At 43.1% G+C, this 23,927-nt stretch overlaps 8 protein-coding genes across 15 annotated transcripts in view; all 8 read left to right on the forward strand.

The window, feature by feature from the left end:
- Positions 1-23,927, forward strand: part of LOC119493873 (protocadherin gamma-C5-like) — a 223,100-nt gene that overhangs the window by 129,841 nt on the left and 69,332 nt on the right. The window lies entirely within an intron of this gene.
- Positions 1,628-4,081, forward strand: LOC119493914 (protocadherin beta-16-like). Its single transcript, XM_037779429.1, has one exon. The coding sequence runs from the start codon at positions 1,643-1,645 to the stop codon at positions 4,064-4,066; it is 2,424 nt and encodes an 807-aa protein (XP_037635357.1). The 5' UTR covers positions 1,628-1,642; the 3' UTR covers positions 4,067-4,081.
- Positions 4,516-7,250, forward strand: LOC119493879 (protocadherin beta-16-like). The gene has a single exon (XM_037779398.1). It carries the CDS (start codon positions 4,531-4,533, stop codon positions 7,171-7,173), a length of 2,643 nt encoding a protein of 880 aa, XP_037635326.1. The 5' UTR covers positions 4,516-4,530; the 3' UTR covers positions 7,174-7,250.
- Positions 7,603-10,423, forward strand: LOC119493878 (protocadherin beta-16-like). The gene has a single exon (XM_037779396.1). The coding sequence runs from the start codon at positions 7,655-7,657 to the stop codon at positions 10,295-10,297; it is 2,643 nt and encodes an 880-aa protein (XP_037635324.1). The 5' UTR covers positions 7,603-7,654; the 3' UTR covers positions 10,298-10,423.
- On the forward strand, positions 10,946-16,925 carry LOC119493912 (protocadherin beta-16-like). Its single transcript, XM_037779428.1, has 2 exons — positions 10,946-13,408; positions 16,902-16,925. The coding sequence occupies exons 1-2, from the start codon at positions 10,994-10,996 to the stop codon at positions 16,908-16,910; spliced, it is 2,424 nt and encodes an 807-aa protein (XP_037635356.1). The 5' UTR covers positions 10,946-10,993; the 3' UTR covers positions 16,911-16,925.
- Positions 14,487-16,914, forward strand: LOC119493919 (protocadherin gamma-A2-like). Its single transcript, XM_037779434.1, has one exon. The coding sequence runs from the start codon at positions 14,502-14,504 to the stop codon at positions 16,908-16,910; it is 2,409 nt and encodes an 802-aa protein (XP_037635362.1). The 5' UTR covers positions 14,487-14,501; the 3' UTR covers positions 16,911-16,914.
- On the forward strand, positions 17,782-20,208 carry LOC119493926 (protocadherin beta-16-like). Its single transcript, XM_037779440.1, has one exon. It carries the CDS (start codon positions 17,797-17,799, stop codon positions 20,191-20,193), a length of 2,397 nt encoding a protein of 798 aa, XP_037635368.1. The 5' UTR covers positions 17,782-17,796; the 3' UTR covers positions 20,194-20,208.
- On the forward strand, positions 20,916-23,363 carry LOC119493917 (protocadherin beta-16-like). The gene has a single exon (XM_037779433.1). It carries the CDS (start codon positions 20,931-20,933, stop codon positions 23,346-23,348), a length of 2,418 nt encoding a protein of 805 aa, XP_037635361.1. The 5' UTR covers positions 20,916-20,930; the 3' UTR covers positions 23,349-23,363.

Raw genomic sequence — 23,927 nt, forward strand, 5'->3', positions numbered from 1 at the left:
CAGAAGATTGTTTCACCACGTCTGTGAAAGTAAATTGTATGTCCTTAGATCCCATGGCATATTACTAGGAAATACTGTGTGTTGTTGCTAAATACTGGTTAGATAAGAAGACCTATAGTCTGTTAACTGATATGGCATTGCACCGGAGTCAAAAGCGTTGTCAAAGCAGTCAGCGTGGTTGTTCCCTACATTACTATTCCATATTTCAGTTATCCTTATGTTGATTTCTCCTCATTGGCTGCTTCTCAGTATTTGGTTAGGTAAATAATCAAACTAGCACACTGTTAAATAGTGTGGGAAGCATTGATGTGGGGAGTGTTAAAGTTACCCAGCCAAACACTGGGAGATTCACTGACCCTCAAGGGGAATTATTGAAATTGACTGCAATGAGCTCTGCAGTGTGATTGTTATTAGGACCAGAATGGCATGAGATTAAACTGGCTGTGCTTGTTTGGTAAATATAATAGTTGACAACACATTGCCACTACCATCATCCCTGCTGTGCATGTTGTCTGTATTATCCACCTCTTGTTGAGCTCCTGTTAGTCACAGCAAAGACACACCTAGGGCAAAAGATTCACAGTTACTTTGCTGTGATCTGCTCTGATGACAGTCCACCTAGCTGTCCTGTTGCATCTACATATGTCTTAATGGAGCAGAAAAAGTCACTCTGTCTGAGTTCCTGCTCCAACCTGATCCAAATAGCTGCTTTTCAGACTACACAGAGCTGTTGAAAGTAAACAAAAAGATTAAAATGTAGAATAGTGAGTCACAAATACAGTTCACGGAGAGTAAATAGAAAATAGTTAGTAAATGGTTATAGTGTCAGTTTAAATTACAGGTGGTGGATGTAAATCAAATGGAAAATAGGGAGTAATAGTTCCATGGGTGGGTGCAGATAGGGTGATGAATGACCTTATGCTCCATCTGTTTAGCAATTAAATAAGTTCAGGTGAACATTTTTAGTTATCAACTTGATCTTGGTCATTCCTGATAAGACTGTGGAGGGAGATTTCTAGCTGGAAAATAAGTTTAATAAGCTGCTGCAGGGATAGCCTCTAGGATGTTTCTGTCGTTAGTTCCCATAAGTGAAAAAGGTTAATAGTAATAATTTAACAAGGTTTGATGTTACCCCCTTTCTCTAACTTCTTTGTCAGATAATAATCGCCTCAGTAAACAATTAGATACAGTATGTGTCTTCAATTAAAAAGGGACTATTAAGTTAATGTTAAGTTAGCATATATTTTGGAGCTACAGAATATCTATTACGTGAGCAGTTACATTTAAAAAAAAAAAAAAAGGCGTTGCTTGATTTTTAATGACTTATAGTGTTATTTAATTCTTCATATTGAACCCCCTATACTGCATAGTGTACTTTCCTGCAGTGCATGTATTTGGACTCTCAGGGCCGCTGTTGACCAATGTAGAGCCTACCCCCCCATCATGTGTTACATTAAAAAGAGAAAGAGACACCCATACTGCACACAACCTTCGTTGCAGACAACCGGAGACATCCGCGCTGCGATTCGTATTTTCGGATTTAAGAAACACGACGATAATCTGCATTTGGAACATTTTGTAATAGAGGGACCATAACGCTTTGGATTATATCTTTACATCGACAGTATTTGTGGAATTTAAAATGTCGGAGAGAACAATGAGACGGCAAGTACTGTTGTTTATCTCGCTGTTTTCCCTCAGCTCAGTGTTGGGGCAGGTCTCCTACTCCATTCCCGAGGAAATGTCGAAAGGCTCTCTAGTTGGTAACATAGCGCAGGATTTAGGGTTGGATTTGAAAAGATTGAAGTCAGGTAAAGCTCGCATATATACGGAGGACAATGCAGAATACATCGAGCTGAATAAAGACAGAGGAGTCCTCCTTGTGAAGGAGAGAATCGACAGAGAGGCGCTCTGTGGGCAGACAACACCGTGCGCTTTACATCTTCAAATTACGCTGGAAGACCCGATTGAATTCTTTACAGTTACCGTGGAAATTAATGACATTAACGATAATGCACCCAGCTTCAAAAAGGATGAGATGAAATTCAGGATCCTTGAGTCGGCTGTGATTGGAGCTAAATTTGTGCTAGAGAGAGCTATGGATCTAGATGTCGGTGTGAACGGGTTGCAGGGTTATTCCCTCAAACCTACAGACAACTTTCATCTAAAACTCCAAAATCAGCATGATGGGAGTAAAAAGGTGGAGATGGTTTTGCAGAAACATCTAGACAGAGAGGCACAAGAGCACCTCTCGTTGACTCTCACAGCTACTGATGGAGGTGATCCTCAGCTGTCGGGAACAATGCGAGTGGAAATTTCAGTGCTCGATGCTAATGACAATGCCCCAGTATTTACGCAGGAAGTATATAAGGTGACTATAATGGAGACTGCTCCGAAGGGCACCATTTTGAGTACAGTTAGTGCTGTAGATGCAGATCAAGGGTCAAATGGAAAAGTGACATATTCAATAACAAACACGTTGGATGATGTCCCTCTTATGTTTCAAATCGACGAAGAAAATGGCCTGGTAGCTTTATCTGGAAATCTGGATTATGAAAAGGCACAGCACTATGAAATACACGTACAAGCTAGTGATGATGGAGGACTAACGGATTCATGTAAGATTATTGTTGAGGTGACTGATACGAACGATAATCAACCATCTATTAATATCATGTCTAAAACGAATTCAATATCAGAGAATTCTAAGCCGGGAACTGTAGTAACTATATTTAATGTGCAAGACCCTGACTCTGGCGAGAATGGCAAAGTCTCATGTAATATCGAAGAAAACTTGCCATTTCTGATGAAAGCTACGTCGAAAAAATTCTTCAGCCTAATAACAGACAGTGATTTAGACAGAGAGATGTACTCTGAGTATAATATAACAGTGACGTGCTCTGATGAGGGAGTGCCCTCCCTCTCCAGCAGCGTCACTCTCACCTTACAGATCTCTGATGTGAATGATAACGCGCCTGTCTTTGAGAGGAGCTCATATGAGGCCTACATTGTAGAAAACAACACACCAGGCCTCTCTATATTCACAGTGAAAGCCAGAGACGCTGACTGGAACCAGAATGCCCGTGTTTCTTACATACTGGAGGACTCCTCTGTTAACGGAGTGCCAGTCTCCTCATATGTGTCCGTTAGTGCTGATAGTGGAGTCATCCATGCAGTGCGCTCTTTTGACTACGAGCAGATCAAAGACTTCCACTTCCGCGTCAAAGCGCAGGATGGAGGTTCCCCTCCACTCAGTAGCAACGTGACTGTGAAAGTACTGATCCAGGACCAGAACGACAACCCCCCTCAGGTCCTGTACCCAGTCCAGACTGGTGGCTCTCTGGTGGCTGAAATGGTGCCTCGTTCAGCAGATGTGGGCTATCTGGTCACTAAAGTGGTGGCTGTTGATGTGGACTCTGGACAGAATGCCTGGCTCTCCTATAAACTGCAGAAAGCCACAGACAGGGCGCTGTTTGAAGTGGGCTTACAGAATGGAGAAATAAGAACTATCCGCCAAGTCACTGATAAAGATGCTGTGAAACAAAGACTGACTGTTATAGTGGAGGACAACGGGCAGCCCTCTCGTTCAGCTACAGTCATTGTTAACGTGGCGGTGGCGGACAGCTTCCCTGAAGTGCTGTCTGAGTTCACTGACTTTACACACGACAAGGAGTACAATGACAACCTGACTTTTTACTTAGTGTTGGCTCTGGCTGTAGTCTCCTTCCTCTTCATCACGTGTTTAGTGGTTATTATATCAGTGAAGATCTACAGGTGGAGACAGTCTCGCGTCCTGTATCACTCCAGTCTCCCTGTGATTCCATATTATCCACCACGTTACTCAGACACTTTGGGGACAGGGACTCTCCAACACGTGTACAACTACGAGGTGTGCAGGACGACTGACTCCAGAAAGAGTGACTGTAAGTTCGGAGGAGCTGGTAGTCAGAACGTGCTGATAATGGACCCCAGTTCTACAGGGACGATGCAGCGGATACAGAGTGAGAAGAGCATCCTGGATGAACCAGACTCTCCTCTAGAGGTCAGAAAACTGTACTATTCATAATGTTTCATTTTTATGCAAATCAAAGTCATAGTACTGGTGCATTAATTTCATAAATCAGTTCATTTCCGTATTAGTAAAAGGTTTATAAAGGCCTTAGAAGTTTAAGTATTGACACAATATTCCTTTTCAGCACCATGGACAGCGACACTTAACACTGTTAACCACAGACATTGTCATAACTTCATATACATCCTATTCATATATGCCATAATTCAAAAACACTGCTTGTGGACTTATATAATTCAAATATATTACTATAGCACTTCAACATAATTTTATCGAATTGTATATTTCGTGAAATTTCAGTATGCCACGTTATTGGCAGCTTTCCGCTGGTTTTAGTTCCTCCTGATTACCAGTGTGTGTGACTTTGCACTAAACTGGTTCTCTTTGACATCACTTGTTGTAATTTGTATTTTCAACTCAAAGGGTCGCTGTTGGCAAGCGTGTTGAGATTTAACTAGATGTTATTTTTTTCTGTCTTTGTCCTGCCCCTTCGTGTACATACGGTGGACACAATCGGAGAAAGACAGAATGCACAGTCGGTGCTCATAAGGAGCTCTGCGAGGATTTATATATCTGGATCTGTTGTTTTGCTTCCTATAGTTGGAGTGTGGACGATTTTTGTTTTTGCTATCTACTTTGGCATTGGCTGCATTGGGAATGCTTTTGTTTTAATGGCGCAGGAAACGACTTCGGAGAGAACAATGAGACGGCAAGTACTGTTGTTTCTCTCGGTGCTATGTCTCAGCTCGGTGCTCGGGCAGGTCAGCTATTCCATCCCCGAAGAAATGGCGAAGGGCTCTGTCGTTGGTAACATAGCGCATGATTTAGGTTTGGATCTTAAAAGGCTGAAATCAGGCAAAGCTCGTGTCTATACGGGAGGCAGCGTAGAGTACATCGGGCTGAATAAAGAAAGGGGAGTCCTCCATATCCAAGAGAGGATAGACAGAGAGGCTTTATGTGGAGAGACGACGCCTTGTGCTTTACATTTCCAGTTAATTCTGGAAAACCCAATGGAGCTGTTTCGTGTAACAGTGGAGATCACCGACATAAACGATAATACCCCCAGTTTTACTAATGCAGAAAAACGCTTTGAAATCAGCGAGACCGCTGTGATTGGATCGAAATTTGTGTTAGAGACAGCAATTGATTCCGACAATGGGATGAATGGCTTACAGCGATACACACTTAGTCCTACTGACAATTTCGTATTAAAACCTGGAAATCAGGCAGGTGGAAGTAAAAAGGTGGAGATGGTTTTACAGAAGCCTCTAGATCGAGAAAAGCAGGAATATATTTCACTACTGTTAACAGCTATAGACGGAGGAGAGCCGCAGATGTCAGGGACAATGCAGATATTTGTTAATGTATTAGATGCGAATGACAACGCACCTGCATTTGCTAAACCGCTGTATAGAGCAAAAATACTAGAAAATTCTCCCAGAGGCACCAGCGTAACGACAGTAAGTGCATCTGATAAAGACAACGGATTGAACGGAGAAATATCATTTCTCATATCATCTGGCAAACGTCTTTTGTCTGAATTGTTTCAAATAAATTCGAAAACTGGTGAAATTATTCTAGTAGGTGAAATAGATTATGAAAAGGCGAAAATGTATGAAATAGATATTGAAGCTGTAGACAGCGGAGGACTCTCTGATTCCACTAAAGTAATAGTTGATGTTATTGATATAAATGACAATAATCCTCAAATAAACATTGTTTCTAAATCAGAGTCCATATTAGAGGATTCACCTCCAAACACTGTAATAGCTATGTTAAGTGTAAATGATCCAGATTCAGAGAATAGTGGAGAGGTACAGTGTAATATAGACGGTGACATTCCCTTCAAAATACAAACTACATTAAATGGATTTTATACTTTAGTTACCGAGGTTGCTTTAGACAGAGAGATCTCTTCTCAGTATAATATAACAGTGACGTGCTCTGATGAGGGAGTGCCCTCCCTCTCCAGCAGCGTCACTCTCACCTTACAGATCTCTGATGTGAATGATAACGCGCCTGTCTTTGAGAGGCGCTCATATGAGGCCTACATTGTAGAAAACAACACACCAGGCCTCTCTATATTCACAGTGAAAGCCAGAGACGCTGACTGGAACCAGAATGCCCGTGTTTCTTACATACTGGAGGACTCCTCTGTTAACGGAGTGCCAGTCTCCTCATATGTATCCGTTAGTGCTGATAGTGGAGTCATCCATGCAGTGCGCTCTTTTGACTACGAGCAGATCAAAGACTTCCACTTCCGCGTCAAAGCACAAGATGGAGGTTCCCCTCCACTCAGTAGTAACGTCACTGTGAAAGTAACGATCCAGGACCAGAACGACAACCCCCCTCAGGTTCTGTACCCAGTCCAGACTGGTGGCTCTCTGGTGGCTGAAATGGTGCCTCGTTCAGCAGATGTGGGCTATCTGGTCACTAAAGTGGTGGCTGTTGATGTGGACTCTGGACAGAATGCCTGGCTCTCCTATAAACTGCAGAAAGCCACAGACAGGGCGCTGTTTGAAGTGGGCTTACAGAATGGAGAAATAAGAACTATCCGCCAAGTCACTGATAAAGATGCTGTGAAACAAAGACTGACTGTTATAGTGGAGGACAACGGGCAGCCCTCTCGTTCAGCTACAGTCATTGTTAACGTGGCGGTGGCGGACAGCTTCCCTGAAGTGCTGTCTGAGTTCACTGACTTTACGCACGACAAGGAGTACAATGACAACCTGACTTTTTACTTAGTGTTGGCTCTGGCTGTAGTCTCCTTCCTCTTCATCACGTGTTTAGTGGTTATTATATCAGTGAAGATCTACAGGTGGAGACAGTCTCGCGTCCTGTATCACTCCAGTCTCCCTGTGATTCCATATTATCCACCACGTTACTCAGACACTTTGGGGACTGGGACTCTCCAACACGTGTACAACTACGAGGTGTGCAGGACAACTGACTCCAGAAAGAGTGACTGTAAGTTCGGAGGAGCCGGTAGTCAGAACGTGCTGATAATGGACCCCAGTTCTACAGGGACGATGCAGCGGATACAGAGTGAGAAGAGCATCCTGGATGAACCAGACTCTCCTCTAGAGGTCAGAAAACTGTAAAGTTTCATTTTTATGCATATGAAAGTCATGGTACTGATACATTAATTACATAAGGCAGTTGCATGCAGCAGCAGACCTAAAAATACCATTTATATATGACTGAGAAGTTTAGATAATGCCACAACACTCACATTCAGCACCATGGACAGCGACACTTAACGCTGCTGATAGTGAATGTGCCCATGTGTTTTTATTTTTCGTCCTCTCTTCATGCCTTCTTTTGATATCGACTATGTTTTGTTTTTGTAATTACCTCAATCAAATATGTTACTATAGCACTTGAACACAATTTTATAAAAATATGTTTTTAGTAAAATATCAGTATGCCACGTTAATGGCCATCTTTACTCTGGTTTTAGTTAATCTTGATTACCAGTGTGTGTGACTTTGCACTAAACTGGTTCTCTTTGACATCACTTGTTGTAATTTGTATTTTCAACTCAAAGCGTCGCTGTTGGCAAGCGTGTTGAGATTTAACTAGATGTTATTTTTTTCTGTCTTTGTCCTGCCCCTTCGTGTACATACGGTGGACACAATCGGAGAAAGACAGAATGCACAGTCGGCGCTCATAAGGAGCTCTGCGAGGATTTATATATCTGGATCTGTTGTTTTGCTTCCTATAGTTGGAGTGTGGACGATTTTTGTTTTTGCTATCTACTTTGGCATTGGCTGCATTGGGAATGCTTTTGTTTTAATGGCGCAGGAAACGACTTCGGAGAGAACAATGAGACGGCAAGTACTGTTGTTTCTCTCGGTGCTATGTCTCAGCTCGGTGCTCGGGCAGGTCAGCTATTCCATCCCCGAAGAAATGGCGAAGGGCTCTGTCGTTGGTAACATAGCGCATGATTTAGGTTTGGATCTTAAAAGGCTGAAATCAGGCAAAGCTCGTGTCTATACGGGAGGCAGCGTAGAGTACATCGGGCTGAATAAAGAAAGGGGAGTCCTCCATATCCAAGAGAGGATCGACAGAGAGGCTTTATGTGGAGAGACGACGCCTTGTGCTTTACATTTCCAGTTAATTCTGGAAAACCCAATGGAGCTGTTTCGTGTAACAGTGGAGATCACCGACATAAACGATAATACCCCCAGTTTTACTAATGCAGAAAAACGCTTTGAAATCAGCGAGTCCGCTGTTACAGGATCGAAATTCATTTTAGAGAAAGCAATTGATTCCGACATTGGGATGAATGGCTTACAGCGATACACACTCACTCCTACTGATAATTTTGTATTAAAGCTAGAAAATCAAGCAGACGGAAGTAAAAAGGTCGAGATGGTTTTACAGAAGCCTCTAGATCGAGAGAAGCAGGAATATATTTCACTGCTGTTAACAGCTATAGACGGAGGAGAGCCGCAGATGTCAGGGACAATGCAGATATTTGTTAATGTATTAGATGCGAATGACAATGCACCTACATTCGCTAAACCGCTGTATAGAGCAAAAATACTAGAAAACTCCCCCAAAGGCACCAGCGTAACGACTGTAAGTGCATCTGATAAAGACATCGACTCGTACGGAGAGATATCATATCTGATATCTACCAGCAAACGTCTTTTATCTGAACTGTTTAAGATTAATTCGAAAACTGGGGAAATTATCCTAGTAGGTGAAATAGATTATGAAAAGGCAAAAACGTATCAAATGGATATTGAAGCTGTAGACAGCGGAGGACTCTCTGATTCCACTAAAGTAATAGTTGATGTTATTGATATAAATGATAATAATCCTCAAATAAACATTGTTTCTAAATCAGAGTCCATATTAGAGGACTCACCTCCAAACACTGTAATAGCTATGTTAAGTGTAAATGATCCAGACTCAGAGAATAGTGGAGAGGTACAGTGTAATATAGACGGTGACATACCATTCAAAATACAAACTACATTAAATGGATTTTATACTTTAGTCACAGAGGTTGCTTTAGACAGAGAGATCGCTTCTCAGTATAATATAACAGTGACGTGCTCTGATGAGGGAGTGCCCTCCCTCTCCAGCAGCGTCACTCTCACCTTACAGATCTCTGATGTGAATGATAACGCGCCTGTCTTTGAGAGGAGCTCATATGAGGCCTACATTGTAGAAAACAACACACCAGGCCTCTCTATATTCACAGTGAAAGCCAGAGACGCTGACTGGAACCAGAATGCCCGTGTTTCTTACATACTGGAGGACTCCTCTGTTAACGGAGTGCCAGTCTCCTCATATGTGTCCGTTAGTGCTGATAGTGGAGTCATCCATGCAGTGCGCTCTTTTGACTACGAGCAGATCAAAGACTTCCACTTCCGCGTCAAAGCACAAGATGGAGGTTCCCCTCCACTCAGTAGCAACGTGACTGTGAAAGTACTGATCCAGGACCAGAACGACAACCCCCCTCAGGTTCTGTACCCAGTCCAGACTGGTGGCTCTCTGGTGGCTGAAATGGTGCCTCGTTCAGCAGATGTGGGCTATCTGGTCACTAAAGTGGTGGCTGTTGATGTGGACTCTGGACAGAATGCCTGGCTCTCCTATAAACTGCAGAAAGCCACAGACAGGGCGCTGTTTGAAGTGGGCTTACAGAATGGAGAAATAAGAACTATCCGCCAAGTCACTGATAAAGATGCTGTGAAACAAAGACTGACTGTTATAGTGGAGGACAACGGGCAGCCCTCTCGTTCAGCTACAGTCATTGTTAACGTGGCGGTGGCGGACAGCTTCCCTGAAGTGCTGTCTGAGTTCACTGACTTTACGCACGACAAGGAGTACAATGACAACCTGACTTTTTACTTAGTGTTGGCTCTGGCTGTAGTCTCCTTCCTCTTCATCACGTGTTTAGTGGTTATTATCTCAGTGAAGATCTACAGGTGGAGACAGTCTCGCGTCCTGTATCACTCCAGTCTCCCTGTGATTCCATATTATCCACCACGTTACTCAGACACTTTGGGGACAGGGACTCTCCAACACGTGTACAACTACGAGGTGTGCAGGACGACTGACTCCAGAAAGAGTGACTGTAAGTTCGGAGGAGCCGGTAGTCAGAACGTGCTGATAATGGACCCCAGTTCTACAGGGACGATGCAGCGGATACAGAGTGAGAAGAGCATCCTGGACGAACCAGACTCTCCTCTAGAGGTCAGAAAACTGTAATCTTTAATATATATGCATATAAAAGTCATAGTATTGATACATTAATTTCATAAGGCAGTTGCATGTAGCAGTAGTCCGAAAAATACCATTTATATATGACTGAGAAGTTTAGATAATGCCACAACGTTCACCTTCAGCACCATGGACAGCGACACTTAACGCTGCTGATGGTGAATGTTTCCATGTTTTGTTTTTATTTTTCGTCCTCTCTTCATGTCTTCTTTTGACATCGACTTTATTTTGTTTTTGTAATTACAGCATTCAAATATGTTACTATAGCACTTGAAGACAATTTTACCAAAGTCTGTATTTTGATAAATATCAGTATGCCACGTTAATGGCAGCTTTCCTCTGGTTTTAGTTCATCTTGATTACCAGTGTGTGTGACTTTGCACTAAACTGGTTCTCTTTTATATCACTTGTTGTAATTTGTATTTTCAACTCAAAGCGTCGCTGTTGGCAAGCGTGTTGAGATTTAACTAGATGTTATTTTTTTCTGTCTGTGTCCTGCCCCTTCGTGTACATACGGTGGACACACTCGGAGAAAGATAGAATGCACAGTCGGCGCTCATAAGGAGCTCTGCGAGGATTTATATATCTGGATCTGTTGTTTTGCTTCCTATAGTTGGAGTGTGGACGCTTTTTGGTTTTACTATCTACTTTGGCTTTGGCTGCATTGGGAATGCTTTTGTTTTAATGGCGCAGGAAACGACTTCGGAGAGAACAATGAGACGGCAAGTACTGTTGTTTCTCTCGGTGCTATGTCTCAGCTCGGTGCTCGGGCAGGTCAGCTATTCCATCCCCGAAGAAATGGCGAAGGGCTCTGTCGTTGGTAACATAGCGCATGATTTAGGTTTAGATCTTAAACGGCTGAAATCAGGCAAAGCTCGTGTCTATACGGGAGGCAGCGTAGAGTACATCGGGCTGAATAAAGAAAGGGGAGTCCTCCATATCCAGGAGAGGATAGACAGAGAGGCTTTATGTGGAGAGACGACGCCTTGTGCTTTACATTTCCAGTTAATTCTGGAAAACCCAATGGAGCTGTTTCGTGTAACAGTTGAGATCACCGACATAAACGATAATACCCCCAGTTTTACTAATGCAGAAAAACGCTTTGAAATCAGCGAGACTGCTGTGATTGGATCGAAATTTGTATTAGAAAAAGCAATTGACTCCGACATTGGGATGAATGGCTTACAGCGATACTCACTCACTCCGACTGATAATTTTGTATTAAAACCTGGAAATCAGGCCGGTGGAAGTAAAAAGGTGGAGATGGTTTTACAGAAGCCTCTAGATCGAGAAAAGCAGGAATATATTTCACTGCTGTTAACCGCTATAGACGGAGGAGAGCCGCAGATGTCAGGGACAATGCAGATATATGTTAATGTATTAGATGTAAATGACAACGCACCTTCATTTGCTAAACCACTGTATAGAGCAAAAATACTCGAAAATTCCCCCAAAGGCACCAGCGTAACGACTGTAAGTGCATCTGATAAAGACATCGGCGTGAGTGGAGAAGTTTCATATCTTATATCTACGAGTGAGCATCTTTTATCTGAACTGTTCAAGATTAATTCGAAAACTGGTGAAATTATCCTCGTTGGTAAAATAGATTATGAAAAGGCGAAAATATACGAAATCGATATTGAAGTTATAGACAGCGGAGGACTCTCTGATTCCACTAAAGTAATAGTTGATGTTATTGATATAAATGACAATAATCCTCAAATAAATATTGTTTCTAAATCAGAGTCCATATTAGAAGACTCACCTCCAAACACTGTGATAGCCATGTTAAGTGTAAATGATCCAGATTCAGAGAATAGTGGAGAGGTACAGTGTAATATAGACGGTGACATTCCCTTCAAAATACAAACTACATTAAATGGATTTTATACTTTAGTCACTGAGGTCGCTTTAGACAGAGAGATCGCTTCTCAGTATAATATAACAGTGACGTGTTCTGATGAGGGAGTGCCCTCCCTCTCCAGCAGCGTCACTCTCACCTTACAGATCTCTGATGTGAATGATAACGCGCCTGTCTTTGAGAGGAGCTCATATGAGGCCTACATTGTAGAAAACAACACACCAGGCCTCTCTATATTCACAGTGAAAGCCAGAGACGCTGACTGGAACCAGAATGCCCGTGTTTCTTACATACTGGAGGACTCCTCTGTTAACGGAGTGCCAGTCTCCTCATATGTGTCCGTTAGTGCTGATAGTGGAGTCATCCATGCAGTGCGCTCTTTTGACTACGAGCAGATCAAAGACTTCCACTTCCGCGTCAAAGCGCAGGATGGAGGTTCCCCTCCACTCAGTAGCAACGTGACTGTGAAAATACTGATACAGGACCAGAACGACAACCCTCCTCAGGTCCTGTACCCAGTCCAGACTGGTGGCTCTCTGGTGGCTGAACTGGTGCCTCGTTCAGCAGATGTGGGCTACCTGGTCACTAAAGTGGTGGCTGTTGATGTGGACTCTGGACAGAATGCATGGCTCTCCTATAAACTGCAGAAAGCCACAGACAGGGCGCTGTTTGAAGTGGGCCTACAGAATGGAGAAATAAGAACTATCCGCCAAGTCACTGATAAAGATGTTGTGAAACAAAGACTGACTGTTATAGTGGAGGACAACGGGCAGCCCTCTCGTTCAGCTACAGTCATTGTTAACGTGGCGGTGGCGGACAGCTTCCCTGAAGTGCTGTCTGAGTTCACTGACTTTACACACGACAAGGAGTACAATGACAACCTGACTTTTTACTTAGTGTTGGCTCTGGCTGTAGTCTCCTTCCTCTTCATCACGTGTTTAGTGGTTATTATATCAGTGAAGATCTACAGGTGGAGACAGTCTCGCGTCCTGTATCACTCCAGTCTCCCTGTGATTCCATATTATCCACCACGTTACTCAGACACTTTGGGGACAGGGACTCTCCAACACGTGTACAACTACGAGGTGTGCAGGACGACTGACTCCAGAAAGAGTGACTGTAAGTTCGGAGGAGCCGGTAGTCAGAACGTGCTGATAATGGACCCCAGTTCTACAGGGACGATGCAGCGGATACAGAGTGAGAAGAGCATCCTGGATGAACCAGACTCTCCTCTAGAGGTTGGTCATTTCAGTTGTAACTTGTTTGTATGTTCTCTGTGACTGGTAAGTTCCTAACCAGGCGCCATTTATGACTAGTCTGCAATCAGCACCATGGACAAATACACTGATTTTGCCCCAGGCTTTCTTCGTTTTTTTGTTTGAAATACCTAATGCTGTTGCCAATGGCAAGTATCTTTGTGTGTGCAAGCGCGTTTGTGTCTGCAGGATCTGGGTTGCAGGCCAGAAGGCTATTTTTTTTAAGTTGTTTCGTGAAGCATGGCTTGATTTTTACCTAATATTAATGGTGCTGGATAACAATGGCTTATTAGCTTACGTTTAATCGTTCTGCTGGTGATGGTACATATGCTACAGCCAGACTAGTGGCCTACTCTGTCATCATAAATTAGTTTCTATCTTGCTTTCTTGTTTTCTACTTGTCATTATCAGACGCTTTTGGGGAATTCGTTTGTCTTTTCTTTTTCAGCACCATGGAGAGCAACATGAGCTATCTATCTATCTATCTATCTATCTATCAACTATGCTAACAGTTACATGACATGTCAGGATTTGCAAATGTTTGACTAGTACATGTCTGTGGCACTTATTATTTTAATTTAACTCTTACTCCATACATCATTATAAGGTAATAGTATGTCCTTCCCACTGTCATAACAAAATGTATGGATGATGTTTTTAACCAAAGTATCAAGCTCCCTTATTATACAGTTTTGCATTTGTTTTACTATCTATTTGAGTGGCTGTTTCTGCTGGTACATATAATAGTTGTATAGTCTCGAGTACAGTGCTTTTTCTCCAGGCGTTTCTGTAGTTCCTTACTGTGTACTCTTAGGGCCGCTGTTGGCCAGTCTGTTGATGTTTCACGGTGGATATAAAGAGAAACCTCCCCCATAACGATGATATCAGAGAGAGAAAGACAGACACTTGGTTACAACGTCGGAGCACACTTAAACAACGACCGTGCAGAAGCCCTTTTTACCGATGTGAAGGATTATGGAATAACACCTTTTACTCGTTTTTCATAACATATAATGGACTATACATATCCGGGCATCGTGGAACATAATTCGTCCCTTTAAATTCCGCGAGGAAAATGTCGGGCAGAACAATGAGACGGCAAGTACTGTTGTTTTCCTTGGTCCTTCATCTCAGTTCAGTGCTCGGACAAGTCAGCTACTCCATCCCTGAGGAAATGCCGAGCGGCTCTTTAGTCGGTAATATTGCTCAGGATTTGGGTTTAGATGTAAAACGACTGAAATCAGGCAAAGCTCGCGTGTATACGGGAGACAGTGCGGGATACATCGAGCTGAATAAAGAGCGAGGAGTCCTCCTCATCAGAGACAGAATAGACAGAGAAGCGATATGCAGACAGACTACCCCTTGTGCTTTACATTTTCAGATCATTTTAGAGAACCCCATGCAGTTTTACAGTGTCACAGTGGAGATTACAGATATAAATGACAATCCTCCCACCTTTGAAAAAAATGAAGTCAGTTTTAAAATCAGCGAATCTGCTGTAATCGGAGCAAAATTCGTGTTAGATGGAGCGATAGATCTTGATGTCGGTAAAAATGGTCTTCAAAAATATGATCTTAAACCTACTGATAATTTTGTACTGAAACGGGACAGCCATGGTGATGGAACAGAAAAAGTGGAAATGATTTTACAGAAGCCTCTCGACAGAGAGAAGGAGGAGTTGGTCTCTTTAGTTTTAACAGCTTTTGATGGAGGAGACCCTCAAATGTCAGGAACAATTCGGATTTTCATCACGGTGTTAGATGTCAATGATAACGCTCCTGTATTTACACAGTCCACCTACACAGCCACTGTTTTTGAAAACGCCCCAGAAGGGACAGTTGTCACCGCCGTTACTGCGTCAGATGCAGATTATGGTACTAATGGTAGAATAAAATATTCTATTGCAAACAGTTTAGATCAGTCACATGCACTGTTTAAGATAAACGAAGACAGTGGTGAAATAAGATTGATTGGAAATATTGATTATGAAAATGCACGGAATTACCATATTAACATACGTGCAAGTGATGATGGTGGACTTACAGATTCGTGTAAAGTCATAGTTGAAGTGGTGGATATAAACGACAACAAACCAACGATTAACATAATGTCAAAATCAAACATGATATCTGAGCACTCTAAACCGAGCACTGTTGTAGCAATGATGAACGTCCAAGATCCAGATTCAAATGAAAACGGTAAAGTTCACTGTTTTATCAACGATAACACCCCTTTAACTATAATGTCGACATCAAATCATTTCTATAGTTTAGTGACAGACAGTGATTTAGACAGAGAGGTCGCTTCTCAGTATAATATAACAGTGACGTGCTCTGATGAGGGAGTGCCCTCCCTCTCCAGCAGCGTCACTCTCACCTTACAGATCTCTGATGTGAATGATAACGCGCCTGTCTTTGAGAGGAGCTCATATGAGGCCTACATTGTAGAAAACAACACACCAGGCCTCTCTATATTCACAGTGAAAGCCAGAGACGCTGACTGGAACCAGAATGCCCGTGTTTCTTACATACTGGAGGACTCCTCTGTTAACGGAGTGTCAGTCTCCTCATATGTGTCCGTTAGTGCTGATAGTGGAGTCATCCATGCAGTGCGCTCTTTTGACTACGAGCAGATCAAAGACTTTCACTTCCGCGTCAAAGCGCAGGATGGAGGTTCCCCTCCACTAAGTAGCAACGTGACTGTAAAAGTACTGATCCAGGACCAGAACGACAACCCCCCTCAGGTCCTGTACCCAGTCCAGACTGGTGGCTCTCTGGTGGCTGAAATGGTGCCTCGTTCAGCAGATGTGGGCTATCTGGTCACTAAAGTGGTGGCTGTTGATGTGGACTCTGGACAGAATGCCTGGCTCTCCTATAAACTGCAGAAAGCCACAGACAGGGCGCTGTTTGAAGTGGGCTTACAGAATGGAGAAATAAGAACTATCCGCCAAGTCACTGATAAAGATGCTGTGAAACAAAGACTGACTGTTATAGTGGAGGACAACGGGCAGCCCTCTCGTTCAGCTACAGTCATTGTTAACGTGGCGGTGGCGGACAGCTTCCCTGAAGTGCTGTCTGAGTTCACTGACTTTACACACGACAAGGAGTACAATGACAACCTGACTTTTTACTTAGTGTTGGCTCTGGCTGTAGTCTCCTTCCTCTTCATCACGTGTTTAGTGGTTATTATATCAGTGAAGATCTACAGGTGGAGACAGTCTCGCGTCCTGTATCACTCCAGTCTCCCTGTGATTCCATATTATCCACCACGTTACTCAGACACTTTGGGGACAGGGACTCTCCAACACGTGTACAACTACGAGGTGTGCAGGACGACTGACTCCAGAAAGAGTGACTGTAAGTTCGGAGGAGCCGGTAGTCAGAACGTGCTGATAATGGACCCCAGTTCTACAGGGACGATGCAGCGGATACAGAGTGAGAAGAGCATCCTGGATGAACCAGACTCTCCTCTAGAGGTTGGTTAAATGGGGTTTATTTCAGATGTAACTTGTGTAATTTATGAAGTTGTTAGTAGTCACCGTTCATAATAAGTCTGCAATCAGCACCATGGACAGAGACGTTGTTTGTGACTTGTAATGCTTTTTTTTTTTTTTAAATCATGACATTGTCTATTTACTGAGTGATTTCAATTTTTTGCTTTTGTATACAAAACTCTATTTTTAGGTGGCACAGAGCTAGAGCAGTTGATAGAAGTGATTTATATATAGCACTATGTATAGCTGTTTGTAGTTTGATTATATCGTTGTTGGACTTTCAGTCAATAAGGATACCTTCATTTATTCTCTAAAATATTAGATGATTCGATCACTAATTGGCGTGTTTTTACTTCGAACACTTATTTGAGTAAATGTGTAATTAAACACTCATCACATACTTAAACCAAAATCTTACCGAGACTAGCCAAACACTGACTACTACTGCTACTGCTTATCATTTTAATATGAATATTTACAATTCTAATAATGATGATTAGTAATAATAATAAGGTACATAATACTATTCATAATGGGTATTTTGGGGGGGGGGGTTCCATACCCCACCACATTTCTCATCCTCCTCCTTACCAACCCTTGCTGTTTGGTATAGTGAACAGAAAGGGCCGCTATTGGCCAGAGTGTGGCAGTCTTCGACAAGCTCGTAACTGTACCTCCCCCTCAGATTGTGACATAGTAGACAATAAAACAGGCACGAACCGCCTGTCCTCGCTTAAATGGAAAACTGCTCACGGACATCGAAAGCTGTTGTTTTTGGTTGATCATTTCCTCGAGACACGGTCGGACATTTTATCAGTATTCATATGGATTACAGGTCTTTTTTTTAAAAACGGCATTGGAATACAACGATAAAACAATGAGACGGCAAGTACTGTTGTTCATCTTGGTTGTCTCTCTCAGCTCGGTGTTCGGGCAGGTCAGCTACTCCATTCCCGAGGAAATGGAGAAAGGCTCATTGGTCTGTAATTTAGCTCAGGATTTAGGGTTAGATTTTAAAAGGCTCAAATCGGGCAGAGCTCGTATTCATTCGGGAGACAGTGCGGAGTACATCGAGCTGAACAGAGACAGGGGCGTCCTCCTTATCAAAGAGAGGATAGACAGAGAAACGCTGTGTGGAGAAACGACGCCCTGCGCTTTGCATTTGCAGATGATTTTGGAAAATCCGATGGAATTGTTTCGCATAACAATAGAAATCACAGACATAAACGATAATGCTCCCAGCTTTGAATCGAAAGAGAAGCGTTTTGAAATCAGCGAGTCTGCAGTTATTGGCTCTAAATTTGTGCTGGACAAAGCCATCGATGCTGACATCGGTACAAATGGTCTCCAGAGCTATTCGCTTAATCCCACAAACAACTTTGCATTGAAACTAGAGAGTCAGGCGGACGGAGGTAAAAAGGTAGAAATGGTTTTACAGAAGCCTCTAGACCGAGAGCACCAGGAGCAGATCTCACTGTTATTAACTGCTCTAGATGGAGGACAGCCGCGTATGTCTGGCACAATGCAGATAATTATTAACATATTAGATGTAAACGATAATGCGCCTGTATTCACTAAGCCAGTATACAAGGCAACAATAACCGAGAATTCCCCGAGGGGAACCAGTGTTATAACTGTTAGTGCATCTGATAAAGATGGAGGCTCTAATGGAGAAATATCATATGCAATTTCAAATAAGCGTCGATTATCTGACCTATTTCAGATCGATGGAAGAACAGGAGAGGTTATCTTGATCGGTGAAATAGATTATGAAAAAGCGAAGCTTTTCCAAATAGATATCGAGGCTATTGATAATGGAGGACTCTCTGACTCCAGTAAGATACTGATTGATGTCACTGATGTCAATGACAACAATCCTCAGTTGAAATTACTTTCTAAATCAGACAGCATTTTAGAAGACTCTCCTGAGAATACTGTTATTGCTATGCTGAGCGTAAATGACCCTGACTCTGAGAGGAATGGAGAGGTGAAGTGTAATATTAACGATGACATTCCTTTTAAAATACAAAGTACAATGAATGGATTTTATAGTTTACTTACAGAGGTCGCTTTGGATAGAGAGGTCGCCTCCCATTATAATATAACAGTGACGTGCTCTGATGAGGGAGTGCCCTCCCTCTCCAGCAGCGTCACTCTCACCTTACAGATCTCTGATGTGAATGATAACGCGCCTGTCTTTGAGAGGAGCTCATATGAGGCCTACATTGTAGAAAACAACACACCAGGCCTCTCTATATTCACAGTGAAAGCCAGAGACGCTGACTGGAACCAGAATGCCCGTGTTTCTTACATACTGGAGGACTCCTCTGTTAACGGAGTGCCAGTCTCCTCATATGTGTCCGTTAGTGCTGATAGTGGAGTCATCCATGCAGTGCGCTCTTTTGACTACGAGCAGATCAAAGACTTCCACTTCCGCGTCAAAGCGCAGGATGGAGGTTCCCCTCCACTCAGTAGCAACGTGACTGTGAAAGTACTGATCCGGGACCAGAACGACAACCCTCCTCAGGTCCTGTACCCAGTCCAGACTGGTGGCTCTCTGGTGGCTGAAATGGTGCCTCGTTCAGCAGATGTGGGCTATCTGGTCACTAAAGTGGTGGCTGTTGATGTGGACTCTGGACAGAATGCCTGGCTCTCCTATAAACTGCAGAAAGCCACAGACAGGGCGCTGTTTGAAGTGGGCTTACAGAATGGAGAAATAAGAACTATCCGCCAAGTCACTGATAAAGATGCTGTGAAACAAAGACTGACTGTTATAGTGGAGGACAACGGGCAGCCCTCTCGTTCAGCTACAGTCATTGTTAACGTGGCGGTGGCGGACAGCTTCCCTGAAGTGCTGTCTGAGTTCACTGACTTTACGCACGACAAGGAGTACAATGACAACCTGACTTTTTACTTAGTGTTGGCTCTGGCTGTAGTCTCCTTCCTCTTCATCACGTGTTTAGTGGTTATTATATCAGTGAAGATCTACAGGTGGAGACAGTCTCGCGTCCTGTATCACTCCAGTCTCCCTGTCATTCCATATTATCCACCACGTTACTCAGACACTTTGGGGACAGGGACTCTCCAACACGTGTACAACTACGAGGTGTGCAGGACGACTGACTCCAGAAAGAGTGACTGTAAGTTCGGAGGAGCCGGTAGTCAGAACGTGCTGATAATGGACCCCAGTTCTACAGGGACGATGCAGCGGATACAGAGTGAGAAGAGCATCCTGGATGAACCAGACTCTCCTCTAGAGGTCAGACATTGCTAGCTATCTATTCTTTCGTTGAAATTACGCTTTAAATCACTTTCCTTGTATTTTCAGCACCTTGGAGAGCGACATGATTACATATTCAAAACCATGTATTTTTTCAAGTTAGTCATATGGGGCTAATGCCTGTTTTGAGCGTTGGCACACAGCATGAGACTGATAAGTTAGTTTGATTGCTTCAGTTAGTCAAAATTCCAGCACCTTGGAAAACGACATTGAAAGCACAGCTTCACCTCTTTTCCCTTTTCTACGCTCCCTCCTCATGTCCTTTTCCTCTGTCTGTAGTAGAGTGTTTCATCAAGTATTCCACTACCCATTTCATTTGACTGAATCTCGATAGGAGAATCTCATTTGTTTTGTTAGTCTGGAAAGCTGGGTAGGCTGTGTGTAATTTCTGTAGTATTTTGAATTTGCATGGCTTTTTTGCTGTATTACTTGTGTACTTTCACAATTTGAACTCATCGGGCCGCTGTTGCCCAATGTGTTGCAGTTGCGAGTTGTTTTTATAACAGCCATCTTCCTGGCATATAACTGAGGCGCAGTCACATACGTAGCAAGCTCACTACGGAGATCAGACCCTGTTATCTACGGACCTCTCAAGCTGGACTTCTATTTTTTTGAATCTGTGGATTTAAAACATTTTCTCTTCCATTTGTAATTTACATCTAACGGAATCTTATTCGTAAAACGGAATAAAACACGGTAGCTGTGGTGCAACAGAGGTATCGGACAGAACAATGAAACGGCAAGTACTGTTGTTCATCTCCATCTTCTGCCTCGGCTCTGTGCTCGGGCAGGTCAGCTACTCTATTCCGGAGGAAATGGCAAAAGGCTCTCTGGTCGGTAACATAGCTCAGGATTTAGCTTTAGACGTCAGACGGCTTAAGTCAGGTAAAGCTCGTATTTATACGGGAGACAGTGTTCAGTATATCGAGCTGAACAGAGAAAGAGGAGTCCTCGTTATTAAAGAGAAAATAGACCGCGAGGCGCTCTGCAGACAGACGACGCCTTGCGCTTTGCATTTTCAGATTACGTTAGAAAACCCACTAGAATTATTTCCAGTTACTGTAGAAATCACAGATATTAATGACAATGCTCCATTATTTCAAAAGGAGGAGAGGAGATTTGAAATAAGCGAGACAGCAGTCATCGGCTCTAAATTCATGCTGGAGAAAGCGATGGACCCTGATATAGGACTGAATGGTCTGCAGAGATACACCCTAAAGCCGAGTGACAATTTTGTGCTTAAACTGCATTCTCAATCCGATGGAAGCAAAAAGGTAGAAATGATTTTACAAAAGCCGTTAGACCGAGAGAAACAAGAATACCTATCGTTAGTGCTGACAGCGGAGGATGGAGGAGAACCACAAATGACTGGAACAATGCAGATTCATATCACTGTGCTGGATGCAAACGACAATGCCCCTGTTTTTAGTCAACCTGTTTACAAAGCAAGCATTACAGAAAACTCCGCAATAGGAACACTTGTTACGAAGGTCAGTGCTTCTGATGCAGACAAAGGCTCAAATGGAGAGGTGATCTACGTCATCGGGAATAGCATGGATACTGTTTCAACGTTATTTCACATTAATAAGGAAGGAGATGTGATACTAGATGGCCCGATAGACTATGAAAAAGAAAAGAATTATCACATCGATATAGAGGCGATGGATCAGGGCGGACTCTCGGATTCAAGTAAGATAATAATTGATGTAATTGACGTGAATGACAACAGCCCTATTGTAAATATGATATCTACATCAGGCTCAGTACCAGAAGATTCAGCACACAAAACAGTAATCGCTTTAATGAGTGTTAATGACCCTGATTCTGAAACCAATGGGAAAGTAAATTGTGTGATAAATGAAAATATCCCATTTGAAATTAAATTTACATCCAATAATTTCTATAGTTTAGTGACAGACAGTGATTTAGACAGAGAGAGGGACTCTGACTATAATATAACAGTGACGTGCTCTGATGAGGGAGTGCCCTCCCTCTCCAGCAGCGTCACTCTCACCTTACAGATCTCTGATGTGAATGATAACGCGCCTGTCTTTGAGAGGAGCTCATATGAGGCCTACATTGTAGAAAACAACACACCAGGCCTCTCTATATTCACAGTGAAAGCCAGAGACGCTGACTGGAACCAGAATGCCCGTGTTTCTTACATACTGGAGGACTCCTCTGTTAACGGAGTGCCAGTCTCCTCATATGTGTCCGTTAGTGCTGATAGTGGAGTCATCCATGCAGTGCGCTCTTTTGACTACGAGCAGATCAAAGACTTCCACTTCCGCGTCAAAGCGCAGGATGGAGGTTCCCCTCCACTCAGTAGCAACGTGACTGTGAAAGTACTGATCCAGGACCAGAATGACAACCCCCCTCAGGTCCTGTACCCAGTCCAGACTGGTGGCTCTCTGGTGGCTGAACTGGTGCCTCGTTCAGCAGATGTGGGCTATCTGGTCACTAAAGTGGTGGCTGTTGATGTGGACTCTGGACAGAATGCCTGGCTCTCCTATAAACTGCAGAAAGCCACAGACAGGGCGCTGTTTGAAGTGGGCTTACAGAATGGAGAAATAAGAACTATCCGCCAAGTCACTGATAAAGATGCTGTGAAACAAAGACTGACTGTCATAGTGGAGGACAACGGGCAGCCCTCTCGTTCAGCTACAGTCATTGTTAACGTGGCGGTGGCGGACAGCTTCCCTGAAGTGCTGTCTGAGTTCACTGACTTTACACACGACAAGGAGTACAATGACAACCTGACTTTTTACTTAGTGTTGGCTCTGGCTGTAGTCTCCTTCCTCTTCATCACGTGTTTAGTGGTTATTATATCAGTGAAGATCTACAGGTGGAGACAGTCTCGCGTCCTGTATCACTCCAGTCTCCCTGTGATTCCATATTATCCACCACGTTACTCAGACACTTTGGGGACAGGGACTCTCCAACACGTGTACAACTACGAGGTGTGCAGGACGACTGACTCCAGAAAGAGTGACTGTAAGTTCGGAGGAGCCGGTAGTCAGAACGTGCTGATAATGGACCCCAGTTCTACAGGGACGATGCAGCGGATACAGTGTGAGAAGAGCATCCTGGATGAACCAGACTCTCCTCTAGAGGTTAGAATATTACGATTCTTCTTATCAAACTCATAGTTTTATTTAATTTTACTTCTCAGTGATGTCATTTACAACCCAAACCGTTTCAGTACCTTGGACAGCGAAATAATAACATATCTTGTCTTTTTTCTTTCTTTTTATATTGCTCATTTATGTAAAAGTTGTTTTTCTCCTTCATTGACATTGCAGATGGTTGTCTTTATAATGGGCCAATATTTCTTGGTATTCATTCGTGGAACATATTTTGCTGTTTTGCATTAATTTGCCAATTAAACAGCACCAATAGTGTTTGTAGAGTGTTGGTGTATTCAGCTGCCATAGAAGTACAACAGAGGCAGCAGTGTATTTTTTCTTTAACTTGTGTAATTTCGTGTTGTGAACTCAGTGGGCCGCTGTTGACCAGCGTCTTGGCGTTTAAATTTATATTTATATACCAGGACATCCCCCTGACTCTCACAAGAGAGAAGGACTCCGAAGCATAACGCACAGTCGACGGTGGATAAAACGCCATGCACGGAATATCAAGTTGGAATAATATAATCGTCTATTGTTGACTGAACAGATCATTCTGGATTATTCTTTATTTGCATCGGCGACGCTGATTGCAAAAGGGAG

The sequence above is a fragment of the Sebastes umbrosus genome, chromosome 9 (genome assembly GCF_015220745.1).
Source record: "Sebastes umbrosus isolate fSebUmb1 chromosome 9, fSebUmb1.pri, whole genome shotgun sequence".
Lineage (NCBI taxonomy): Eukaryota > Metazoa > Chordata > Actinopteri > Perciformes > Sebastidae > Sebastes > Sebastes umbrosus.